General features: G+C 39.2%; 1 protein-coding gene across 6 annotated transcripts in view; it reads right to left on the reverse strand.

Moving 5' to 3' along the window:
- Positions 1-748: 748 nt before the first annotated feature.
- LOC137675698 (erbin-like) overlaps positions 749-21148 on the reverse strand; it is a 197056-nt gene continuing 176656 nt past the window's right edge. For 4 of the 6 annotated variants that reach the window (XM_068421879.1, XM_068421878.1, XM_068421877.1 and 1 more), the window contains exons 22-27: positions 13355-13498; positions 12407-12538; positions 9472-9681; positions 8268-8360; positions 7596-7670; positions 749-3064 (exon numbers count right to left, since the gene is read on the reverse strand). In XM_068421879.1, the coding sequence (XP_068277980.1) occupies positions 2957-3064; positions 7596-7670; positions 8268-8360; positions 9472-9681; positions 12407-12538; positions 13355-13498 (762 nt within the window). In that variant the 3' untranslated portion in view covers positions 749-2956. The remainder of the gene's footprint in view (positions 3065-7595; positions 7671-8267; positions 8361-9471; positions 9682-12406; positions 12539-13354; positions 13499-21148) is intronic. The other 2 variants (XM_068421881.1, XM_068421880.1) reach the window with 1 other exon arrangement.

Below are 21148 nucleotides of genomic sequence, written 5' to 3' on the forward strand. Positions count from 1 at the left end.
TGCATCCTGGGGTGCATCAAACACAATATAACCAGCTGGTCAAAAGAGGTGATGATCCTGCTGTATTCAGCATTAGTGTGGCCTCACCTTGAATACTGTGTGCAGTTCTGGGCCTCACAATTTAAGAAGGATGTTCAGGTCCTTAAATGCATCCAGAGGAGGGCAACAAAGCTGGTGAAAGGGCTGGAAGGCATGTCCTGTGAGGAGCGGCTGAGGACACTGTGTTTGTCTAGTTTGGAGGGAAGCAGGCTGAGGGGGTGACCTCACTGCTCTCTACAGCTTCCTGAGGAGAGGAAGTGGAGAGGGAGTTGCTGATCTCTTCTCCCTGGTATCCAGTGACAGGACGCATGGGAATGGTTCAAAGTTGTGCCAGGGGAGGTTTAGACTTGACATTAGGAAGCATTTCTTTACCAAGAGGGTGGTCAAACACTGGAAGAGGCTTCCTAGAGAGGTGGTCGATGCCCCAAGCTTGTCAGTGTTTAAGAGACATCTTGACAATGCCTTTAATGATAGGCTTTAACTTGGTCAGCCCTGAAGTGGTCAGGCAGTTGGACTAGATGATCGTTGTAGGTCCCTTCCAACTATTCTATTCTATTTCCACAAGAAGCACTAAACTTCTTGCTATAAATCTCTACTCCTACAGTTTTACCAGAGCCAAACAGTTTTTGGTAGAATTTTCCTGTGATATGTAAATCTGAAAATTAAGTTTAAAACTTGTGTTACCATTAAAGCAAAATACAATACAGTATAATTCCTCAGTGATATATTTATATGTACTGCAAAATGTATACAAAGTCAGTCCAAGATCAGTAAAGAATCAGTTCTGCTTTTTGGACTTTCCCCTTCCCAAAGATACAGGTTATGATGTAGAAGACCAAGTTAATTTAGGACTTGTTTGTATGCATTGCCTTTAAAAGGCAGTGTGAACATTTTGCATTTTCAATTAAAAAAATAGAATCTAAACAACAACAAAACACATCTTAGAAGGGGAACACTGAAGCCTTCCATTATATAGCTATGTTTCTCATGCTTTTCTTTGAAGATTAACAGCACACAGAAAATAAGTGAATTTTATCAGAATACAGCACATTTCTGCTAATATATAAAAAAAATAATTTCCTATGTAAATATTACTGAAAATCAACTAAAATAATTAAAATATACAAAGAGTTGCTAAAGGGTTTCAATCAAAATTATTAGAACTATACACAGTACAACAAGCAATAGTTAACATCTTTGAAAGAAGTGCAATAATATTGGAGTTCACTTATTTAAGTGTATAATTCTCTCTTCCAGCTCATTGCCCCAAAACTACAGGAGGCTGGTGTTTTTGCTAGCTTTATTAAAAGCATTTACTTTTGTACATATGGGTTGAAAAAAGAAACTTAGACCCGTTTCAAACTGCCAACTTATATGTAATTAAAAATGAGCTGCAATAACTGAATATTGCTCCAATGACAGGCTAATCATTAGCCCTGATTAAAAACAGTTATTGGTCTTCTATGGCACTTTTCCCTGGTCCATAACAACTGCGTATTAATTATCACTGCAGATTATGCAGTCTCTATTCCATTCCAAAGGAGAAAGAGAAAAATAAAGTTAATGTTTCTGGTAAACAAAATTAATTAAAGAATAATGGAATATTTTATACAGTAATAAGGAACAAAGGCAGCCTGTGGTAAATCACTACGTTAATATAGTTAGAAACCCTTTAATGACTCTGAAGCATCTAGTTCACATTTAATGTTACCTGTAGGAACAATGCTTTAAGAAACATCATTATGAACTGGTGGGTTGTAAGTACACTCTCCCTTTGCTCTCCATCTCACCACAGCAATTCTCCATCACTGTTCAAAGTTTCACAAACTTGCTTTGGTTACCTAGCTCCATACATATGGTTTCCTTTTTGATTAACAAGGCAATGCAAAGGCCGAACAAAATCGAGATGACTTTCATAACCTTTCCTGCATCATTTACTGTGTTTGTGTTTAAATATATATTACAGGCAACAACCTTAAAAACTGTCCATTTCAGTTTCGTTTTTAAAATCTATAAGGTTAAAACTGAGTACTTTTTATAAATATAAGTATCACCATTTGCACAAAATTGGGGATTTCCATGGCATAGAAAAACCTCTGGGCACATTTCTACAGTACAGCTGAAAAAATTCTGTATGCAAGAAAACCCAACTAAACATGAATCACATGTGGCAAATGAATATTCAATGACTACATTAAGAACAAATACTGTAGAATATCACAAATTTGTAGTTAGTCTTCCTAAAAATACACCGTAAGCTTTTATTGCATTTTGTATTGGTAGACATACACTCCAGAACTAAACACTTTTTTCTTCTTTCTTGATTCCAGATTTAGATAGCAGATAGTTGTTTCACCTGACCTTTATTCTGTCCAACCAGCATCACCTTCCATCTACCCATTCATCTATACAATGTGCACATAGCAAAGCCAACGTTTCCTATCTCCTGTCCACATCTACAGAAGTGGTTTCAGCATAACACATTAATATCTGGTGAATAAAAATAAAGACAATAAACAGCTACAGGACAGACAGTCCTGCCATCTGTCCATTAGCTACAACCAAGGCTTTGCAAAGCCTTGCACAAAGTTTAGTAATGTGTATGAATTATCCAAAAATAAACCTACCATCTGTACAAAACAACAACACAGGTTTCTTCTTGAAGGAGTGATCCTTAGATTGCTATAATGCTTAAAAACAAGTTTATTCATCATATGAGTTTCCAAAATGATTTCTTGAATGTTCTATACAGTGTTTTTTTTCCCCCTTTAACCACAAGTTCAGGATTTAATTTCCTGTACAAATTACGATCATAATTCTTTTCAAGTTCCTTTCATGTATAAAAATAGGCAAAATATTCAGTTTCCCATAAGTCTTTCAATGAATCCTGCTGGCTTTTCCCCTCAATCCACAGTATTTATGAAGAAACTTCTCGTACAATGATGAGTTCCACTGCATTCTGAAAAGTCTTTAGCAAAGATACTGCTTGTCCATGATCAATATTGATGAAGCTGTATCCATTAGCCTAAAAATAAAATTTTAAAATTGAAAATGACAGTCTCATATTTCATGTTAGTTTAAGCTTGAACTAAGTTTAAAATAATAAAATTTTATAAGAATGCAGACAATAAAACACTGCAGATTTGCAGATTACGTTGTTGATTTGAGTTGAACATGTACCTATATGCTACAAGAAATTAGACTATTGTGTTAGCCTTGGAAGAATTTTGCCCCAAAGGTATTGAATAGATTTGCAAATAATCAAAAGAGAAAGCTGAACTTTAAGCCATTAACATCAGACATAGAATTCATCAGCCTTAATACAGCCATGCCAAAAAAGAAAATGCAGTACAAATAATACATCTCAGCTTAAATACTAGAAATGGCATTTGTGATAAATTAAAACTATTGAAGCCTTAAACAAAAAAAAAAACCCAAACACATTCATGGCATTGGGAAGCATTTTAGTAGGACTTTACTCCCTTTTCTAGCACTCCAATTTCTTCCCATGCTTTGGGTGTTCTCCTCTATGTTCCTCTGTACCCTCAAAAATCCAGTACCTTTAATTCTTTATGAAGTATGCATCTAGGGGAACTCTCACCTTTCATGTGAGGGGCTGATTTCACAAAAAGGAGAGCATGTTATCGTTCAGCAATTAAATCCAGACAATTTAAACAGGCAATCTAGTAGGAACTGATCCAACTTACCACAAGGCCTGCTCCTATAGCTTGGGAGTTGAGACAATAGTAATAGGAAGCAGAAAAGAGTTAGAATACTTGTTACTAACACTAAAATCATTATATTGCAACACACTAATTCCACACCCCCACCAGTCTACCCCTTTGTGGAACACAGTTCAGACTGGATGTAATGAAAATTCCCGTCCCCCTGCCATGTCTAGCAGTGGACCAGGTTGCTCTGAGAGGTTATGCGGTCTTTGTCCTTGGAAGTTTTCTAAGACCTTCCTGGATAAATACCTGAGTAACCTGTTCTGATCTACTAGTTGACCCTGCTTTGAGCAGGATGTTGGGTGTGAGACCTCCTGAGGTCACCCCCAGCTTCAATTTTCCTATGACTATAAGCAACAATGTGATTCTTGGGACAGGTTTGGCTTGGCAAACACAAGCAAGCCTAAGTGGCCTACAAAAGACAGGGAAAACATGGTTACAGCTCAACTTCTCAGGGTGTATTACTGCAAATTCACATTCTGTCTGGGTGGTAAAATCTTGCGGAATGGCAGATTTGTCCAGTTTAAACTGTTACTGCTTCCAGTTGTGCATCCCACCTTTCTCCATGAGCTACTGCCCCTTATATGGCAACAGAGAGAACCAGTCATGAGCTCTGCACCTTAGCTGTGCCATTTTGCAGTTGCAGCTGCTTATCCCATCACCAAACACTTGCTGTTGCTACGAGCTGAATCCTTTGTTGTAAAGTGTCCTGGTTTGGCCTAAACCAGGCCAATTTTCCTTTCAGTAATTTTTACTTTCAGCTAAGTCTCTTCTAAGTAACTGCACTTTCTGAAACTAACTGCATGTTTTGCAGACAGTGTCTGCTTCCAGGACTGATAACGCTCGAAGTTTGTAGTTATCGCTGAGGCACCGGTAGGGATGTTGTGCAGAAACGCTCTTGCTGTACTTAGTCTTAGAGAAACCAAGGTCACTGCTAAATTCCTCACTGCTTACGAGTGAAGAGCCGAAGGGGGGGTCGCACCTGCAGGGAGGAACGGACAGGGCAGGTGACCCAAAATTGACCAGCGAGGGTATTCCATCCCATACACGTCATTCTCAGTATAAAGCGGGGGGATCACGAGGGTCTTGGCCCTTGCCTTCTCTTGCCCCTTCCGCCTTCCCTGGCTTCCTCTGCTGTGTTTGGGTGTTTCTGCTGCTTCAGGCTGCTTCTGCAGCTTGAGCCTTTGGCCAGTGTCCAAGGAGGACTCTGTCCGTTTTCCTGCTGCCCCCGATCCCTGAATCCAGTTCTCGACCGTCGCTGGGCCCAGCCTGGGCCTTCCCGGAGCCTGCCCTGCAGTGCCGGTGGTGACGTGGCCGACATCAGGGGAGCTCGATCTTGGTTTTGTATATATTTGATTATTCCAATATTATTATTATACTCTTTTTCATTATTATAGTTTATTAAAACTGTTTTAACTTTCCAACCCATAAGTCTCTCTCCCTTTTCCCTTTCCCTTTCCCTTCGGGTGGAGGGGGGAGGGTTAACAGAGAGCGTCTGCCACAGGTTTAATAGCCGGCCCAGCTTTAAACCATGACATAAAGGCAGTGATTTTTAAATCTGTCTAGGGTTGCAGAGAAAGTTTCACATGTAGACTGTTCAGAGAGCAAAAGTGGCAATAACCCTTCTAAATCATCACCTGTACAGAATGTCCTAGTCCTAACCTAATATGCAACAATATCTTAAGACTTACATGCAATTATCTAGTCACTAGTCACGTAGAATATTTTTATTAGACATATGTATTAGACATGCATTGTAATATGCATGTCTAATGCATGTTTTACAGAGAATGTTGCAAAATCAAGCATAGCAAAGTCATTTTGGGAGAGATGATATTCAGTCAAAAACTGCAGATGTTGTCTAAGTGGCAACAAGACAGTAGGACTGTCATTACATTGTCACTGGGATTATCACAAGTATAAAGAACATCCTGTTACACAAAAACATAGTTATAAGAAATGAAACAGCCTGTAATTATCTAAGCATGCAAATGCAACTTCTTCAGCTCTTTTTCAAACTATGAATTCCTCTCTCTATAAATATGTAACAAACATACTGCCAGTATTTTCAAAGGTTTAACATGCTGCTTGTTCCTGTACGGAGCGTTGGAGGGTTCCCCTCCTTCCTTAAAGTTGTCTACATCAGTAAGAGAACTAGGACTTAAAGCCAGCTTTCTCTTGCCCCAATGAGGAAGAAGTACAGAACTATTTGCCACGCTCAAAAAAAAGCTATCTTTTAGTTGGAACAACTTGATCTTAGTGTTTGGGTTTTTTTTTTTTTTTTCTGTGTGCTTGGCTTTTTTTCATTGGAAGAATTATGCTGTGTGTTCAGTTTGGCTTTGTTTTAGAAAGTTCACACAAGGCTGTGATTTAATTGAGATAGTGGGGTTTTTTCATTTTTTTTTTGTGGGTGATTTGTTTTGTTTTTTTTTTTTTTTTGAGAAAACAGAAATGCAGCAGAGTTGACTCTATAAGCATTCTCAAACTAGTAATGTGGTGAATAATTAATAATTTTTAACAAGCTCTGCAACTTTAAGGGTGGCTACAGCACTGTTCAAATGTCCTGTTAGCCTGTTTCCCTAAGAAAGTAAGGCTTATATAATCCCTTTGTCCATTACCTTGACCCTTTCCCAAATAACTTATGAGCCCATCAGACAAATTTCAAACAAATCTGATACAATAGAGGTCTGAAAGGTACCGACTTCCTACAGAGAAGAACTGCACAGCTGCAGTCCAGAAGCCATGGCTCCTGAAGCAATCTACTTGGCTGGCCTGCAGCAGATGGGGCAGCCAGTAGGTACATACTGTGACCAGACAGATATCAGCCAGCCAAGAGGTAGCTTCTGCCAGCACTTGCACAGGTCCAGCCTATCAGCTGGGGGAGAGGCAGCAAAGGCTGGCAAGAACTGCAGGATGAAGGGGGATGTAAGAGTTGCAGCTGGGGAGAGGGGTTGTGAGGGGCAACTGCTGATGTTCAGACAACACATTATTCAGAAAACTGCATGTGAATAACCTTAAGTTAAATAACTAAATGACAGTAAAGCCTAATGAAAATGCTCACATTCCATCTTGAATGACAACATCATTAGGCCTGTTTTTTGTCTTTAAAAGTGTGAAAAATGTCCAGAATTTGAAAAACGATCCAACTGATTAGGTGCAGTTCTAACTGATTAGTAGTTAGTTTAGTAAAGCCTTTGACACCATTTCCCACAGCATTCTCCTGGAGAAACTGACTGGTCATGGCTTGGACAGGTGTACGCTTCGCTGGGTAAATACTGGCTGGATGGCCACGCCCAAAGAGTTGTGATGAATGGAGTTAAATCCAGTTGGCGGCCGGTCACAAGTGGTGTTCCCTAGGGCTCAGTATTGGGGCCAGTTCTCTTTAGTATCTTTATCAATAATCTGGACGAGGGGATCAAGTGCACCCTCAGTAAGTTCGCAGACAACACCAAGATGGTTGGGAGTGTTGATCTGCTTGAGGGTAGGAAGGCTCTGCAGAGGGATCTGGACAGGCTGAGGCCAACTGTATGAGGTTCAACAAGGCCAAGTGTCGGGTCCTGCACTTGGGTCACAACAACCCCATGCAATGCTACAGGCTTGGGGAAGAGTGGCTGGAAAGCTGCCTGGTGGAAAAGGACCTGGGGGTGTTGATTGATGGCCACCTGAATATGAGCCAGCAGTGTGCCCAGGTGGCCAAGGCGGCCAACAGCATCCTGGCTTGTATCAGAAATAGTGTGGCCAGCAGGACTAGGGAGGCTCTTAGAAAAGGTGCAAACTAAAAATGAACTGGTATATTACACAGGCTAGTTAATTAGATGACTACAGTACCTGAATTATTTTATCTCCAGGTTGCAACAACTTAGACGCTGGTCCTTCTGGTTGCACTCTGGTTACAAATATACCCTTGAAAAAACAGAGGTGGAAAACATTTTTAACAACTTATTTCATAAATATTGTGGTAGCATGAAACAGATGCAATTCAAAACATCTCAATTTTCCATCCTAAGTAGAAGAGGATATGATATTATTTTACAGATCTACTGGCTTTTGTGACTGCCTTCCTTTTCTGATGTTAAATCCGGGAGACCTGCCTTTAAAAGAATATTGAAGGGCAAATTCTGATCTGCCTTTGTTTAATTTGGCAGATGTACATGTCAAGATGAATTATCAACCACCAGAAATAAGGCTGTAGGCTAAATCATGTTCTCTTTTAAGAGACTTCCTAATTGTAAACTCCATAATTCACTATCTCAAATCTGTTGACTGATATCTAGAGCAGTGCAAGAAACACTCAGCCAGAATAATCCTGTGTTTTCACGTGACCACAGTGTTCACCTACCACCTTGATTTTCCATAATTATTTGTCCTCAATTTTCTCCCATCAAGCCCTGGAATTTAGTGGCTTGGGTTTGGGGGATATACCTATTTTTTAATTTGGTAAATACTAGAAAAAAAAATTAATCAGAATGATTTTAAAATGCATTAGTATAAAATACTCACATCATCTTCAGGTCTGAATGGATTCCCTCTACCACCAACTCCTCCTGATATACTAAATCCAAGTTCTGGATCCTTGTCAATTCTCACTCGAATCTAAATAGTTACAATCAAAGTTAGAAGAACTAGCTGAAAATTTGCATCCAAAGCTTCCATAATGAAATTATTATTAAAGAATTCAGCTGAACAAAACTTTAAAAAGAAAACCTCAAAAAAACCCATTTATCACAATTAGAGAGAGTATTATATCTCCTAATATTAATTCAGAACAAGATTCCAATACAATAGCATGATTATAATCATAGTAGTCCACGTAGGCTTTAAATTCAGAGATATTTATTTAGATGTTGTGTGAATTTAATGCCCCCAGCAAATATACATGTTCATATGAAAGAACTTGTTCTTCCTATTTCTTTGCTTCTTCTAGCTGAATTTTAAAAATCGAACCTAGTTCCTGCTTTCACTTTAAGTTCTACACAGCCAACACTGTCTTCCCTTTCTCTTGCCAGAAGAGCTAACTAGAAAACTTATTTTACACAAAAAGTGGATATTCTCATTCTAGCGCAGAATGAAAACATAGCGCTCAGTATTTTCTCAAAAAACAAAATCCTGTATCCAAGAACAGAAAGTTGCCCACAATGAAAGAGCCATTCAATTGTACAAGAATTTCTTACCCACATCTATCTATCATAAATAAAACTGATAATTATCAGGCATGCATCAAATGCTTACACCTTTTTTTATCCTGTTTTTTGTTTAGGGCTGCATACTTCTACATTTGCAGGTTTTTGAACCATTCTGGATAGCAATGAATAGATGCAAAGTACTCAAAGTTGTACTGCTACTTTGTATTTTTTTTCAGTTACTACATCGATAATTAGTTGGTGATCAATAAATGTAGTCGAGAAATAAATTTCTATCTCAGTATAAAGATGCAAGCATAAGTTTCTGGTACATTCTGTTAAGAAACTACTGCATTTCTCTTTAAAAATTTTCACATTTAAAGGAAAAAGAGCTCAAAACCAGAAGGAATGTGTGATTTCAGTAGTAGAACTGCACTGAGATAACATTGTCTTCTGCTGGAGATAAATTCCTATATGATTTTTGTCACCATCTACAGAGAAACAGCAATAAACAAAAACAATATAACAATTCACTGTCACTGACAGATAGATGTCATATATTCAAAGTTAGATTTTATCCTTACCTCTTGCTTTGCCAATTCATGGCTTTGTCTGGGGGAACACTGAGACTGGGTATAGGGAGGTTGGTGGGCAACTTTCAACATCAGATAATCAATTAATTGTTCTCTAGATGGATGTCTTGCTACTGATGATTGAGGAGGGAGATGATGGACTTGGCTGTAGTTTGCCTGAGGTCTTTGAGGCTGGCACTTTTGTCCATTTGTCAAAGGTATCTGAACAAAACATGATTATTCAATGTCATACATTTTATAAGCAGCAATCCTCAATTCCTCCTTTATTATTTCAATATTTCTCATGCTTGACTGCTTTTAATTCTCAGAACATTACTAAAACTAATCTTCTGGATCATGTACAATTACACTCAATTTTCATTATATTCATCAGCCCTGACCTCCTGAGAAAAAAATCTGAAAAACAAAAAATTACTTTGAGTGCTAATCTACTAGAACAGACTAGGCAAGGCCTTTGCTTTTAGCGCTTGCTTCACTGAGTTATCTCAATTATTATTTTCTGGCAATGCAACTGACAGTATTGACACTTGGTTGATATCATTATAGTTTGCACTTTTATTGCATACAATTCAGAGATTTTTGTAACAATTCCCAGTAGATCATACACAAAATAAGAATCCCACACAGCTAGCAGACAGAAATTATATGCTCTCTGAGCATCTTTTGGTGACTACTTCACAAGAAAACCTGAGCAAATTCACATACAAGCTCAAGATTTTAATATGAAAATTGTAATGATATTTCCAATCAATGTTATTTTGTTAAAACATGTTACAGCAGTAAGGTACACAACTGTAAAGATATACAGTGCATTCAAACCATTTCACTAAGAATAATGCTGGAGATGAAGTTTCTTACTGAAGCCTCAGAGTTACTGTTCAGCTCTGTGTTGAGATTGGCAGCCTTCTCCCTCCTCACCCATATGCCTCACACTCTTACCCAGCCTAAGTAGTTACTCATCCATCTGTATGATTCCCACATTCAAAAAACGCTAGTCTTGAGTTACATATTTTTCTACCTACCACCATTATTCCACTAGTTATAGGATAACAAGGATATTAAAATACTCTATTTCTCAATATTATAAATAACTAAAGTGTGCAAATTTCAACCTTTAACCATGTGTCGTGGTTTAGGCCCAGCTAGCAACTAAACACCACGCGGTCGCTTGCTCACTCACTCCTCCCCCCCGGTTGGATGAGGAGGAGAAAATATAACGTCTCGTGGGTTAAGACAAGGACAGGGAGAGATCACTCACCAATTATGGTCATGGGCAAAACAGACTCGACTTGGGGAAAAAAAATCAATTGAATTTGTTACCAATCAAATCAGAGTAGGATAATGAGAAATAAAACCAAATCTTAAAAACACCTTCCCCCCACCCCTCCCTTCTTCCTGGGCTCAAGTTACTTTGCTCCCAATTTCTCTACCTTCTCCCACTGAGTGGTGCAGGGGGACTGGGAACAGGGTTGCGGTCAGTCAGTCATACATTGTTTCTGCCACTCCTTCTTCCTCAGGGAGAGGACTCCTCACACTCTTCCCCTGCTCCAACATAGGGTCCCTCCCACGGAAGGCAGTCCTTCATGACCTTCTCTGACACGAGTCCTTCCCATGGGTTGCAGTTCTTCATGAACTGCTCCAGCATGGGTCCCTTCCACAAGGTGCAGTCCTTCAGGGACAGACTGCTCCAGCACAGGCTGCCCATAGGGTCACAGCCTCCTTTGGGCGCAGACACCTGCTCTGGCATGGGATCCTCCACGGGCTGCAGGTGGATATCTGCTCCACCATTAACTTCCATGGGCTGCAGGGGGACAGCCTGCCTTCTCACCACAGGCTGCAGGAGAATCTCTGCTCCGAAGTACCTCCTCCCTTCCTCCTTCTTCACTGACCTTGGTGTCTACATAGTTGTTTCTCTCACATCCCAACTCCTCTTTCCGCTGCAGATCTTTTTCAGCAGTTTATTTTTCCCTTCTTAAATATGTTATCACAGAGGTGCTACCCACTGTCACTGATCGGCTCAGCCTTGGCCAGAGGCGGGTCTGACTTGGAGCTGGGGAAGCTTCTAGCAGCTTCTCACAGGAGCCACCCCTGTAGCCCCTCCCCTGCTACCAAAGCCCTGCCACACAGACCCAACACACCATGCTATGTAAATAGACACATATCAGAACCTATTCTGTTAAGATGAGTTTTTTTATGCCAAAATGATTCTGAGAAATGGTAACATGTGTGGGTAATTTTTTTAAACTTATTTACAGATCAGACATATTAAATTGACACAATTTTTTACTGCCTTTTTTGAAAATCTAAAGCATGACAAGAAAACTATTTTTGTTGCGTTGCCAGAAGTAGAGTTTATATAGGCAACACGTATCAACAACTATGCAAATTCCCAATGTCCAATGTCTGTAGAAATGCAACTGAAATTACTGAAGTTATAAAAAGAAAAGAGATTGCTGCACCGTAATATCTTACAAGCATCCATTTAGTTTCATTGTAGTAAGTCCTGCCTATATAGATGGTCCTTAGAGATGAATACAGAATGTCTCTCACAAATTCTAGTTTATCATCAGAATTTCATCACAACAGATTTCACGTTTGTTCTTTAAAAGGTTTAATCAGCTTCAATTTGCTTTCCTGAAATCATCTGCCATATTCTAATTTCCAGTTGCAATTATGCCTTTTGCTGCAAATTTCTTCTTTCAAAGCCCCTGCTAAAGAAAAATGAAAACTATCCCCCTTCACATAGTTAACTATTTTGTCTTCCAGAAAGAGGATGCTATTTCATTTATGCCACCTTCAATACCTGGGTGAAAGTCAAATCCTGTTTTACATTTTAAAGAAGCCCCAGTTCCAAATGCTATCCCAGCATATGTTTCTACAAATAATAATAAATATATCCTATCTATGGTATTATGTAGATAATTACCTGCACAGCTATTTTCTTCATGCTGTCCGGAGGAATATCTTTGAGACTAAGTGTGGCAGATGAGTAATTCTGCTGTCCTGAAATGAATACCTCATCCTGGCACTGGTCTCCTGGAGTAGAAGCCTGGGGATGCTTTAAACAGAATGGAGTAAAGAAGAATGTCTTCATATTATTCAAATTAAAAAATTCTCATAAGAAGCTCAGAATTTTTTTTAAGGGCTTTATTGTTCTTTATCTTCTTTCATTAACTAGTACATTGTTTATGTAGAAAAATCTTACTAGCCAAGACACCACACCCATGAAATATTGCTGGATATTTACAAAAAATAGCAACTGCAGAGGTGTCTTTGATCACCAATACATTGATAAGAGAAGTCAACAAATGCTAAAGACTGCCTATTCAAGGATGCACTTGGTTAAAAGAAGTCTTCTGTTGACCTTATCTTGCTCACTATGGATACCATAATATCACCCAGGATGCTCAGAGTTAAGGAGTCGTTTCCTCACATTTGCTTATAAACTAAAAAAAATTTTCTTCAATGTCTAAAGTATCTTACAGTACAGTTTACATCACCAGAATTTGTTTGGGGGAGGAAAAAGCATAATAAAATTTTGTCAACCTAGGTTAAATTAAGAATGGTAATCTTTTGTTCACATACGTACAATGAAACCAGACAGTTTTACATATGTTCAACCATCTATAAAAGCCAATTAGAAAACTCAACTTCATGACAGTAAATTGAAAAACCTTGCAATAAGGTTAAAGCATATGAAGTGAAGGCAAAGTCTTTGATTTAATGCCTGTAAAAAAATCCAGCATATAAATTATATTCTTTTTATTGAAAGCATTGTCCATATATAAAAGGATAACTCTATCAATTTAAGGACACCTCTCACAGTTTATTGTTCCCCTTCTATATGTTGCAATAGCCTCCCATAGGTACTCACTCGAACAACGTGCACACCAGAACCTCTTCTGTCTGCAACACTCAAGGCAATGCTACCCTGGCTGCCATGCAGATACCTAGAGCTGCCATAGTGAAAGGTGCTAACTGCAGCATAATTGGAATTAAAGGACCTAGACAGCATGCTCTGAATAAAGAAGGGACAGATTTAACACAGATTAGTGCAGCATGCATAAACCACAAGACATGTTATACATAGACTAATACAAACATATTCCATTGTCATGCAAGAACAGTGCCACTGTGATGTATAAACTCAGTGACCACTATTTAACTTTATTTACTGTAAATCAGCATGCAATCATCACTTTACATGCAGAATTACATGTAAATAAAGTAATTCAAATGTTCACGCATCTGGAAAAACAACAAAGGTGCACAGCTTATCAAAATTTCTAGGTTTTCATTAAATTTGCAATATATAAAATACGTTGTAGGAAGAGAAGCTGGCAGTCAAGATACACACCTGTGGAAAACCATCTAATTACCAGTTATTATTTTGTCTTATTTTTTTCCTCCTATTACTGGTACAGTACAAATAACATACAGAGACAGAGATTTGACTGTTTGACTGGGTTTTCTTGTTATTGCAATGCTGTCAACATCATAGAATCATAGAATGGTTTGGGTTGGAAGGGACCTTAAAGAACATCTAGTTCCAACCCCCCTGCCACAGGCAGGGACACCTTTCCACTAGACCAGGTTGCTCAAAGCCCCATCCAACCTGGCCTTAAACACTGCCAGGGAGGGGGCATCCACAGCTTCTCTGGGCAATCTGGGCCAGTGTCTCACTACCCTCACAGTAAAGAATTTCTTCCTAATATCTAATCCAAATCTACCCTCTTTCAGTTTAAAACTGTTCCCCCTCGTCCTATCACTACATGCCCTTGTAAAAAGTCCCTCTCCAGCTTTCCTGTAGGCCCCCTTCAGGTACTGGAAGGCTGCTAGAAGGTCTCCCCAGAGCCTTCTCTTCTCCAGGCTGAACAGCCCCAACTCTCTCAGCCTCTCTTCATAGGAGAGGTGCTCCAGCCCTCTGATCATCTTCTTGGCCCTCCTCTGGACTCATTCCAACAGCTCCATGTCCTTCTTATGTTGGGGGCCCCAGAGATGGACACAGTACTCTAGGTGGGGTCTCACGAGAGCAGAGTAGAGGGGCAGAATCACCTCCCTCGACCTGCTGGTCACACTTGATGCAGCCCAGGATATGGTTGGACTTCTGGGCTGCAAGAGCACATTGCTGGCTCATGCTGAGTTTCTCGTCAACCATCACCCCCAAGTCTTAATCCTCAGGGCTGCTCTCAATCCATTCTCTGCCCAGCCTGTATTTGTGCTTGGGATTGCCCTGACCCACATGCAGGACCTTGCACTTGGCCTTGTTGAACTTCATGCAGTTTGCACAGGCCCAGCTCTCAAGCCTGTCAAGGTCCCTCTGGATGGCATCCCTTCCCTCCAGCGTGTCGACTGCACCACACAGCTTGGTGTCATTGGCAAGTTTGCTGAGGGCACACTCAATTCCACTGTCCGTGTTGCCGACAAAGATGTTGACATCCACAATGCAGTCCAATAATACTTCATTCAAGAATGGAATAAGCCTCATTTAAAGAAAAAGAGGCTAGTAAGAAACCATGGAGTTGTCCTGGTTTGGACTAGGACAGACTTTTCAGTTAAGTTTCTTTTAAGTGACTATACTTTTCTGAAGTTGACTATACGGGCTTGTTGCTATGGAAACTAGGGTCCCTATTGGGTCTCTGTCCCACAGAGGAAGGGGCTGTAGAGTGCCGCATCTGTGTGGAGGGGCAGACAGGACAGGTGACCCAAACCTGACCAACGGGGTATTCCATCCCACCCACGTCATTCTCGGTATAAAGCTGAGGGACCACGAGGGTCGTGCTCTCTTCCCCTATGGCCGACATCCTGGGAGGACTCTGCCCACGCTCCTGCCATCGCTCCTGAACCTGCTTCCCGCCTGCTGCCGCGTGTGCTTTGGGACTGTCCAGCGCCTGCCCTGCAGCGTCAGCGGTGACATGGTCGTCATCAGGGGGAGCTCAGTACCAGTTTTGTATACAGTTCTTTATTTATTATACTCTTTCCTTTCCTTGTTATTGTTTATTAAAACTGTTTTAACTTTCCGACGCGTCTCTCTCCCTTTTCTCTTTTCCTTTCCCCTCTGGGGAAGAAGAAGGTTAACAGAGAGCATCTGTCATCCGTTTAACCGCCTGCCCAGCCTTAAACAGTGACAGAAGTCCATCCCTGTGCCACTGTAGGCAATCAAGCAGGTAATGTGAGCTCAAGGACAGAAGTGATAGCGGTTTGGTTTTGAGCTTCGTTACCTTGCAAACCTGACCTCTGCAATATTGTCAAGGGTAATAGAAAGAAAGCAGTAAACGTTACCGTCTTGCCACCATGGACTTTTGTAGTTATAAGAACAAAACAAAATAAAAAGACTCCACAAAAGAAGAAAAGGAAAATCCCCCACATGCCACCTGAGAAATGAAACAAACCTATCTTAAAATAGTGAAAAAGACCCATGAAAAAAATATGATCACATAGTAAAAGATATACCACAAAGCATCAAAACGCAGCAAATCCAAAGTTGTTTTTTTTTAAAAAAAAGTTTCTAATTTTTCCAAGTAAAAAAAATTCAAAATATATATCATTTGACTAAGATACTGCAACAACTCTTACATGAATAAATACATTTTGATGTTTGTCTGTTGACTACACATACTAATCTGATTTTGAAAATAGTCAGTAGTCCTTACGCAGACATTTGCTCTTTCATACTAGCTTTATCTTGTGAAATTAAAACTAGTTTAATAATCAAAGTCATATGCCTCTACATATTCATACTCCCCAGATGCTCAATGATTTGAAACCCTCTTGGAAAATAGTATTTACTGACAATACTTGGCTTTTCTTGGCCAAGGCTCTTGGATAACCTCTCACTCAATGGCACAGTGAGCTTTCTTCATGCTCCTCTTCTACACCTATCTTGTTCTCTAGTCAATGTATTTTTCAAGCTTCCAGACAAGTCTCCAGGAGCTTTTCCCCTCTTGGGAGGGGAAAATTGTACTCGGCATTCAAGTCTCTCTTTACTAAACATTCTATCTGAGCTTACTGCTCCTCTAAGTTTCAGTCAAAATGCCCAGATGAAACTGCTGAAGTCAGTTTTCCTTAGCTCCTTAGTGTCTCAAAGCATCTTCCTACAACTCTTCTCAAAATATTCTATATAATTAGCCAGGTGGCCTTTTCCCCACTTGTACAGGCAACTCCCTGAAGTCTCCTTACAGGAAGCTCCTCTCAGAGGCTCCTATATCTCTACATCTTCTGTAAATGGTAAAAAGACAAATAAAAAGAGAAGGAATGCATGGTGAGACTAGAAAGTTATCTTCTGAAAGTGTCTCTAGAAGACCATCTTACTATAAAGATCCCTAGATCCATTAGATTCACTCTTCTCTTAGGAGGACCCAAAGAGATGGTCAATAAATAGTGACAATCTAAGGTAGATCTGCAATAGGAGGTAGAACTTCTTACAATTTGTAGAGGCACTAACTTGTCCATCAGGAATTAAGATTTCAGTTAACTCAGTTTAGTGAGCTTCAAGGTGATTACATAGCCTGAGAACAGTTTTATTAAAGGGTTTACAGAATCTCCTTTCTTGGTAGAGACTTTTTTCCAAAGTACAAAAACTGATTGCGCAATCGATGTAGGGAAGACATAAGAAGCACTACAAACACCATTTTTCTCCTTCTCTACATTGGGCATGGTGTCTCAACACTAAATCAGAAGGAACCCACAAGTACAAACTGTACAGAACAACTATTATTTTAAATTACATGGAGCTGTAAGAAAGCTTTAGTTTAACACAAGAAGATATTCCCAGTGACAAATCTAGGAAGTATTCTTCCTCTACCTATTTTTAGCTGTGAAAAGAGAAACTGAGGCATTTGGAGAGTGAACGGTATCCCTCTTAATTTTACTTTTCAACACAAGCATGATGAAGGTTGTACATTTCATAGGAAGACTTCTGAAGATCACTGCACCAGAGAAGACACTTCCAGAAATATAAATATGCAGATGGCACAAAATAACCCTGATTTTAATTCCAATTTATTAAAAATAAATATGGAATAAATGTATGGTCTAAACTTCAGATGAAATATGAATGTTAATTTCAAGTACCAACTGCATTCTTTACCTGATTTGCTAGTGTCTTAGGGCATAATGGCCTGCAAATTAATAATTCAAATATTTGAGGCTTGAGAAATCTCATTTCAGCTACTCTAATATACACTAACCAATGTACATGCCATGTTCCATTATATTTTTGTGAAAGCTAAGTTTACTAGAAATCAGTTATTCAGCCGTGAAGAACACATATTAAAAGCTACAATATATAAAGAAAAAATGGCTACGTATAAAGTAAAAAAGTATTTGGCATATAAATCAGGATTTGTAGTCAAAAATCAGCCTCTAAAGGAATCAGTTTAGATGCAAGCAGCTAGTAGCATACTTTTGGGGTTTATTAACATTCTTTTTGAATGCTAAGAATCAGAACATATTCTCTATTTTGCAGCTTACAAGAGAACTAACAATTTCAGATTTCAAAAGGGTGTCTTTCGGGAATTGAAGTGCCTTAACGCATTTACTTAGGTGAAAGCTAGAAGTGGAATTTACCTAGGAGAATTTCTATTGGATAATACTGTCGTAATTTTAAGACTGGCTGGAGGCTCTCATGGCAATCCATTAAATTTTGGTATAGAAAGGAACTAATATAATTCAAATATCTGCAGGGAACAAGACTCTACATTCTACTTATCTTAGAATAGCCTTAACTGGTAACTTAACTTCTAAGCTTAAGTATTAGCCTTTTAAAAAATGTATTTATTTTACATTACTTGGAATCAATTGCCAGCTAAAGGTGGACATAAAGAATCATTTGAGGCTATATTAACTGTCTAGAAATCCCTTCACTTTTCATTCCCACCTTGACTATCTAAAATTCTTTAGTTAAATTTGATTGGAAAAAGTTTGCTCAAAGTACTCTGGAACACTTGAAATGCTTAAAATTGATGCTTAAAGCTTTTCTGAATAAAAGCACGCATGCCAAAAAAGCTTTGTTTGAAATCTTATAGAATTCTAGTAAGATACCAGTTTGTCCCAAAGAAGAGGAACTTAAACATTATGAAACTATTCTCCTTCAGTCACAAGGGAGGGGAAAAAATTATTAGGTTTCTGATCCTAAAAAAAAAAAAAGTATCTTCAGAAGTGACAGCATTCCTATTGAAGAGTTACATATGGAGAACTACATATAATTTAAATTCTACTATCATAAAAATGTTTGCAGGGTCAGAACTTTTGCTGTTTACATTCAAAATACACAAGAATGTTACTCCTTTTGAAGTATGATGTATTGATTTCTGAACTCCACAAAATATCATTATAACACATTGATTGTTCAGTAGTCCATTAAAAATGAAGAAACAAACCAAAACTGAAATAAAAATTTAAAACTGACAGCTACTGAATGGATAGCATATTCCTGTAATTTATCAGTGTCAAAATATTCTTCAGGCTACAATCTTACAGACACTTAAGCACTTAATTTTATGTGCGCACAGACTCAATGAAGTTACTTCCCTTGACATATTCAAGCAAGCTTAACTTGGAAAGAATCTGAGGCCATACCAATTAAAATATTTTTCTAAATTAGGTATATAGAGAAAAAACACTCAGGAAAAAAATTCAAACTTTGATTAAAACTGCAATTCCATATCGATACTGAAACACTTGGACTTTTTTTTTTTTTTAAATAAGGCACCATACATTGGCAACTTTGAGAATAAAAACACTTATTTTAATTTCTGAAATGGAAAGTAGGAAACTAACTTTATGACCTCTTCTCTGAAAGCTCTGCCATTCTAGATAAATAGATAAAATAGATAAAAAATAGAGCACTTAATTCCAGATGAAATTAGAATTGAAAGCAAACATGCACCTGATGAACTCCCAGGAGATCCACAACAACAAAAAAAGAAAACATACACATGTAAGGAAAGGATAGAATCAGGCCCAGCAACTGTTTCTGCCTACTCAGCACATAGAAACATAATAGATATTTGCAGATAACCACTGCAGATATTTATTATTGCAGTTTACGAATGAGAACTTCCTCTACCACACAATAAAATGTGTGTGACTAGAGTTTACATAAGTAGTATTAGTTTAAATTCCTAAATGAAAACTTTCAACAAGACTACTATAGAACACTACTGTGACATATCAGGTAGTAAAATTGGCAAATCACACTCCAAAAGAAAATATGTTGAAAAATATTACTGTTCTTAAAAACTCACCTGTACACTAAATTCATAAGGTTGCGGGGTGGGGCAGAATTGATTGCATACTTTCCAACAGCTTACATATATAACCACTAGAGAGCAGCTTGATGTTTAAAGCAGCCCTTTTCTCTATCCCACAATAAAATATGCTTTGTATCAGGTAAGCAAATAGTTTCTCCTGAACATATGCAAAATTTCTATTGACAAATAGTCTCATGAACTGTTTTCGCCTTCCTTCAAACAGATGGATAATTAGTTGATCGGAGTATGCCCCCGTACATCTTGACAAAGGTTACAAATGCTGGTTACTTGGCTGGAATCCATTGTTAATAATTTTGGCTGGACTTAAAACTATCCTCCTCATGCAAATTAAACTCGAAAGGTTTTTTTTCCACCTATATCAGGTAAAAAGGGATAACTAAAAAACCCCAAAATTAGCTTCTCCTATTTTGGCCAATAAGCAGACACTGTTTATTTAAGTGGGTTCACCCACCCCACTCGCCCAGTTACTACATTTTATAAAACCAAAACCAAACAAGTACTTCAGGAGTTTCACAAAAAAATCCCCCAACAAAACCCACCACACATTCTTTCCTGAGCTTTTCTAAGCATAGCACAGAAATGATTAGAACAGAATCACATAATTGTTTTGGTTGGAAAGAACCTTTAAGATCATCAAGTCCAATCATTAACCCAGCACTGCCAAGTCCACCACTAAACCATGTCCCTAAGCACCACATCTACTCGTCTTTTAAATACCTCCAGGGATGGTGACTCCACTCCTTCCCTGGGCAGCCTGTTCCACTGCTTGACAACCCTTTCCGTGAAATTTTTCCTAATATCCACTCTAAACCTCCCCTGGCACAACTTGAGGCCGTTTCCTCTTGTCCTATCGCTTGTTACTTGGGAGAAGAGACCGAGACTCACCTCGCTACAACCTCCTTTCAGGTACTTGTAGACAGCAATGAGGTCGCCCCTCAGCCTCCTTTTCTCCAGACTAAACAACCCCAGTTCCCTTAGCTGCTCCTCCTCATAAGCCTTGTTCTCTAGACCCTTCACCAGCTTCCTTGCCCTTCTCTGGACTCACTCCAGCACCTCAATGTCTGTCTTGTAGTGAGGGGCCCAAACCTGAACACAGTATTTGAGGTGTGGCCTCACCAGTGCCGAGTACAGGGGGACGATCCCTGCCCTAGCCCTGCTGGCCACACTATTTCTGATAAAAGCCAGGATGCTGTTGGCCTTCTTGGCCACCTGGGCACACTGCTGGCTCATATTCAGCCGGCCATTGATCAACACCCCCAGGTCCTTTTCCACCAGGCAGCTTTCCAGCCACTCTTCCCCAAGCCTGTAGTGTTGCACGGGGTGGTCGTGCCCCAAGTGCAGGACCTGACACTTAGCCTTGTTGAACCTCATACAGTTGGCCTCGGCCCATCGAT

This window comes from Nyctibius grandis, chromosome W (genome assembly GCF_013368605.1).
Source record: "Nyctibius grandis isolate bNycGra1 chromosome W, bNycGra1.pri, whole genome shotgun sequence".
Lineage (NCBI taxonomy): Eukaryota > Metazoa > Chordata > Aves > Nyctibiiformes > Nyctibiidae > Nyctibius > Nyctibius grandis.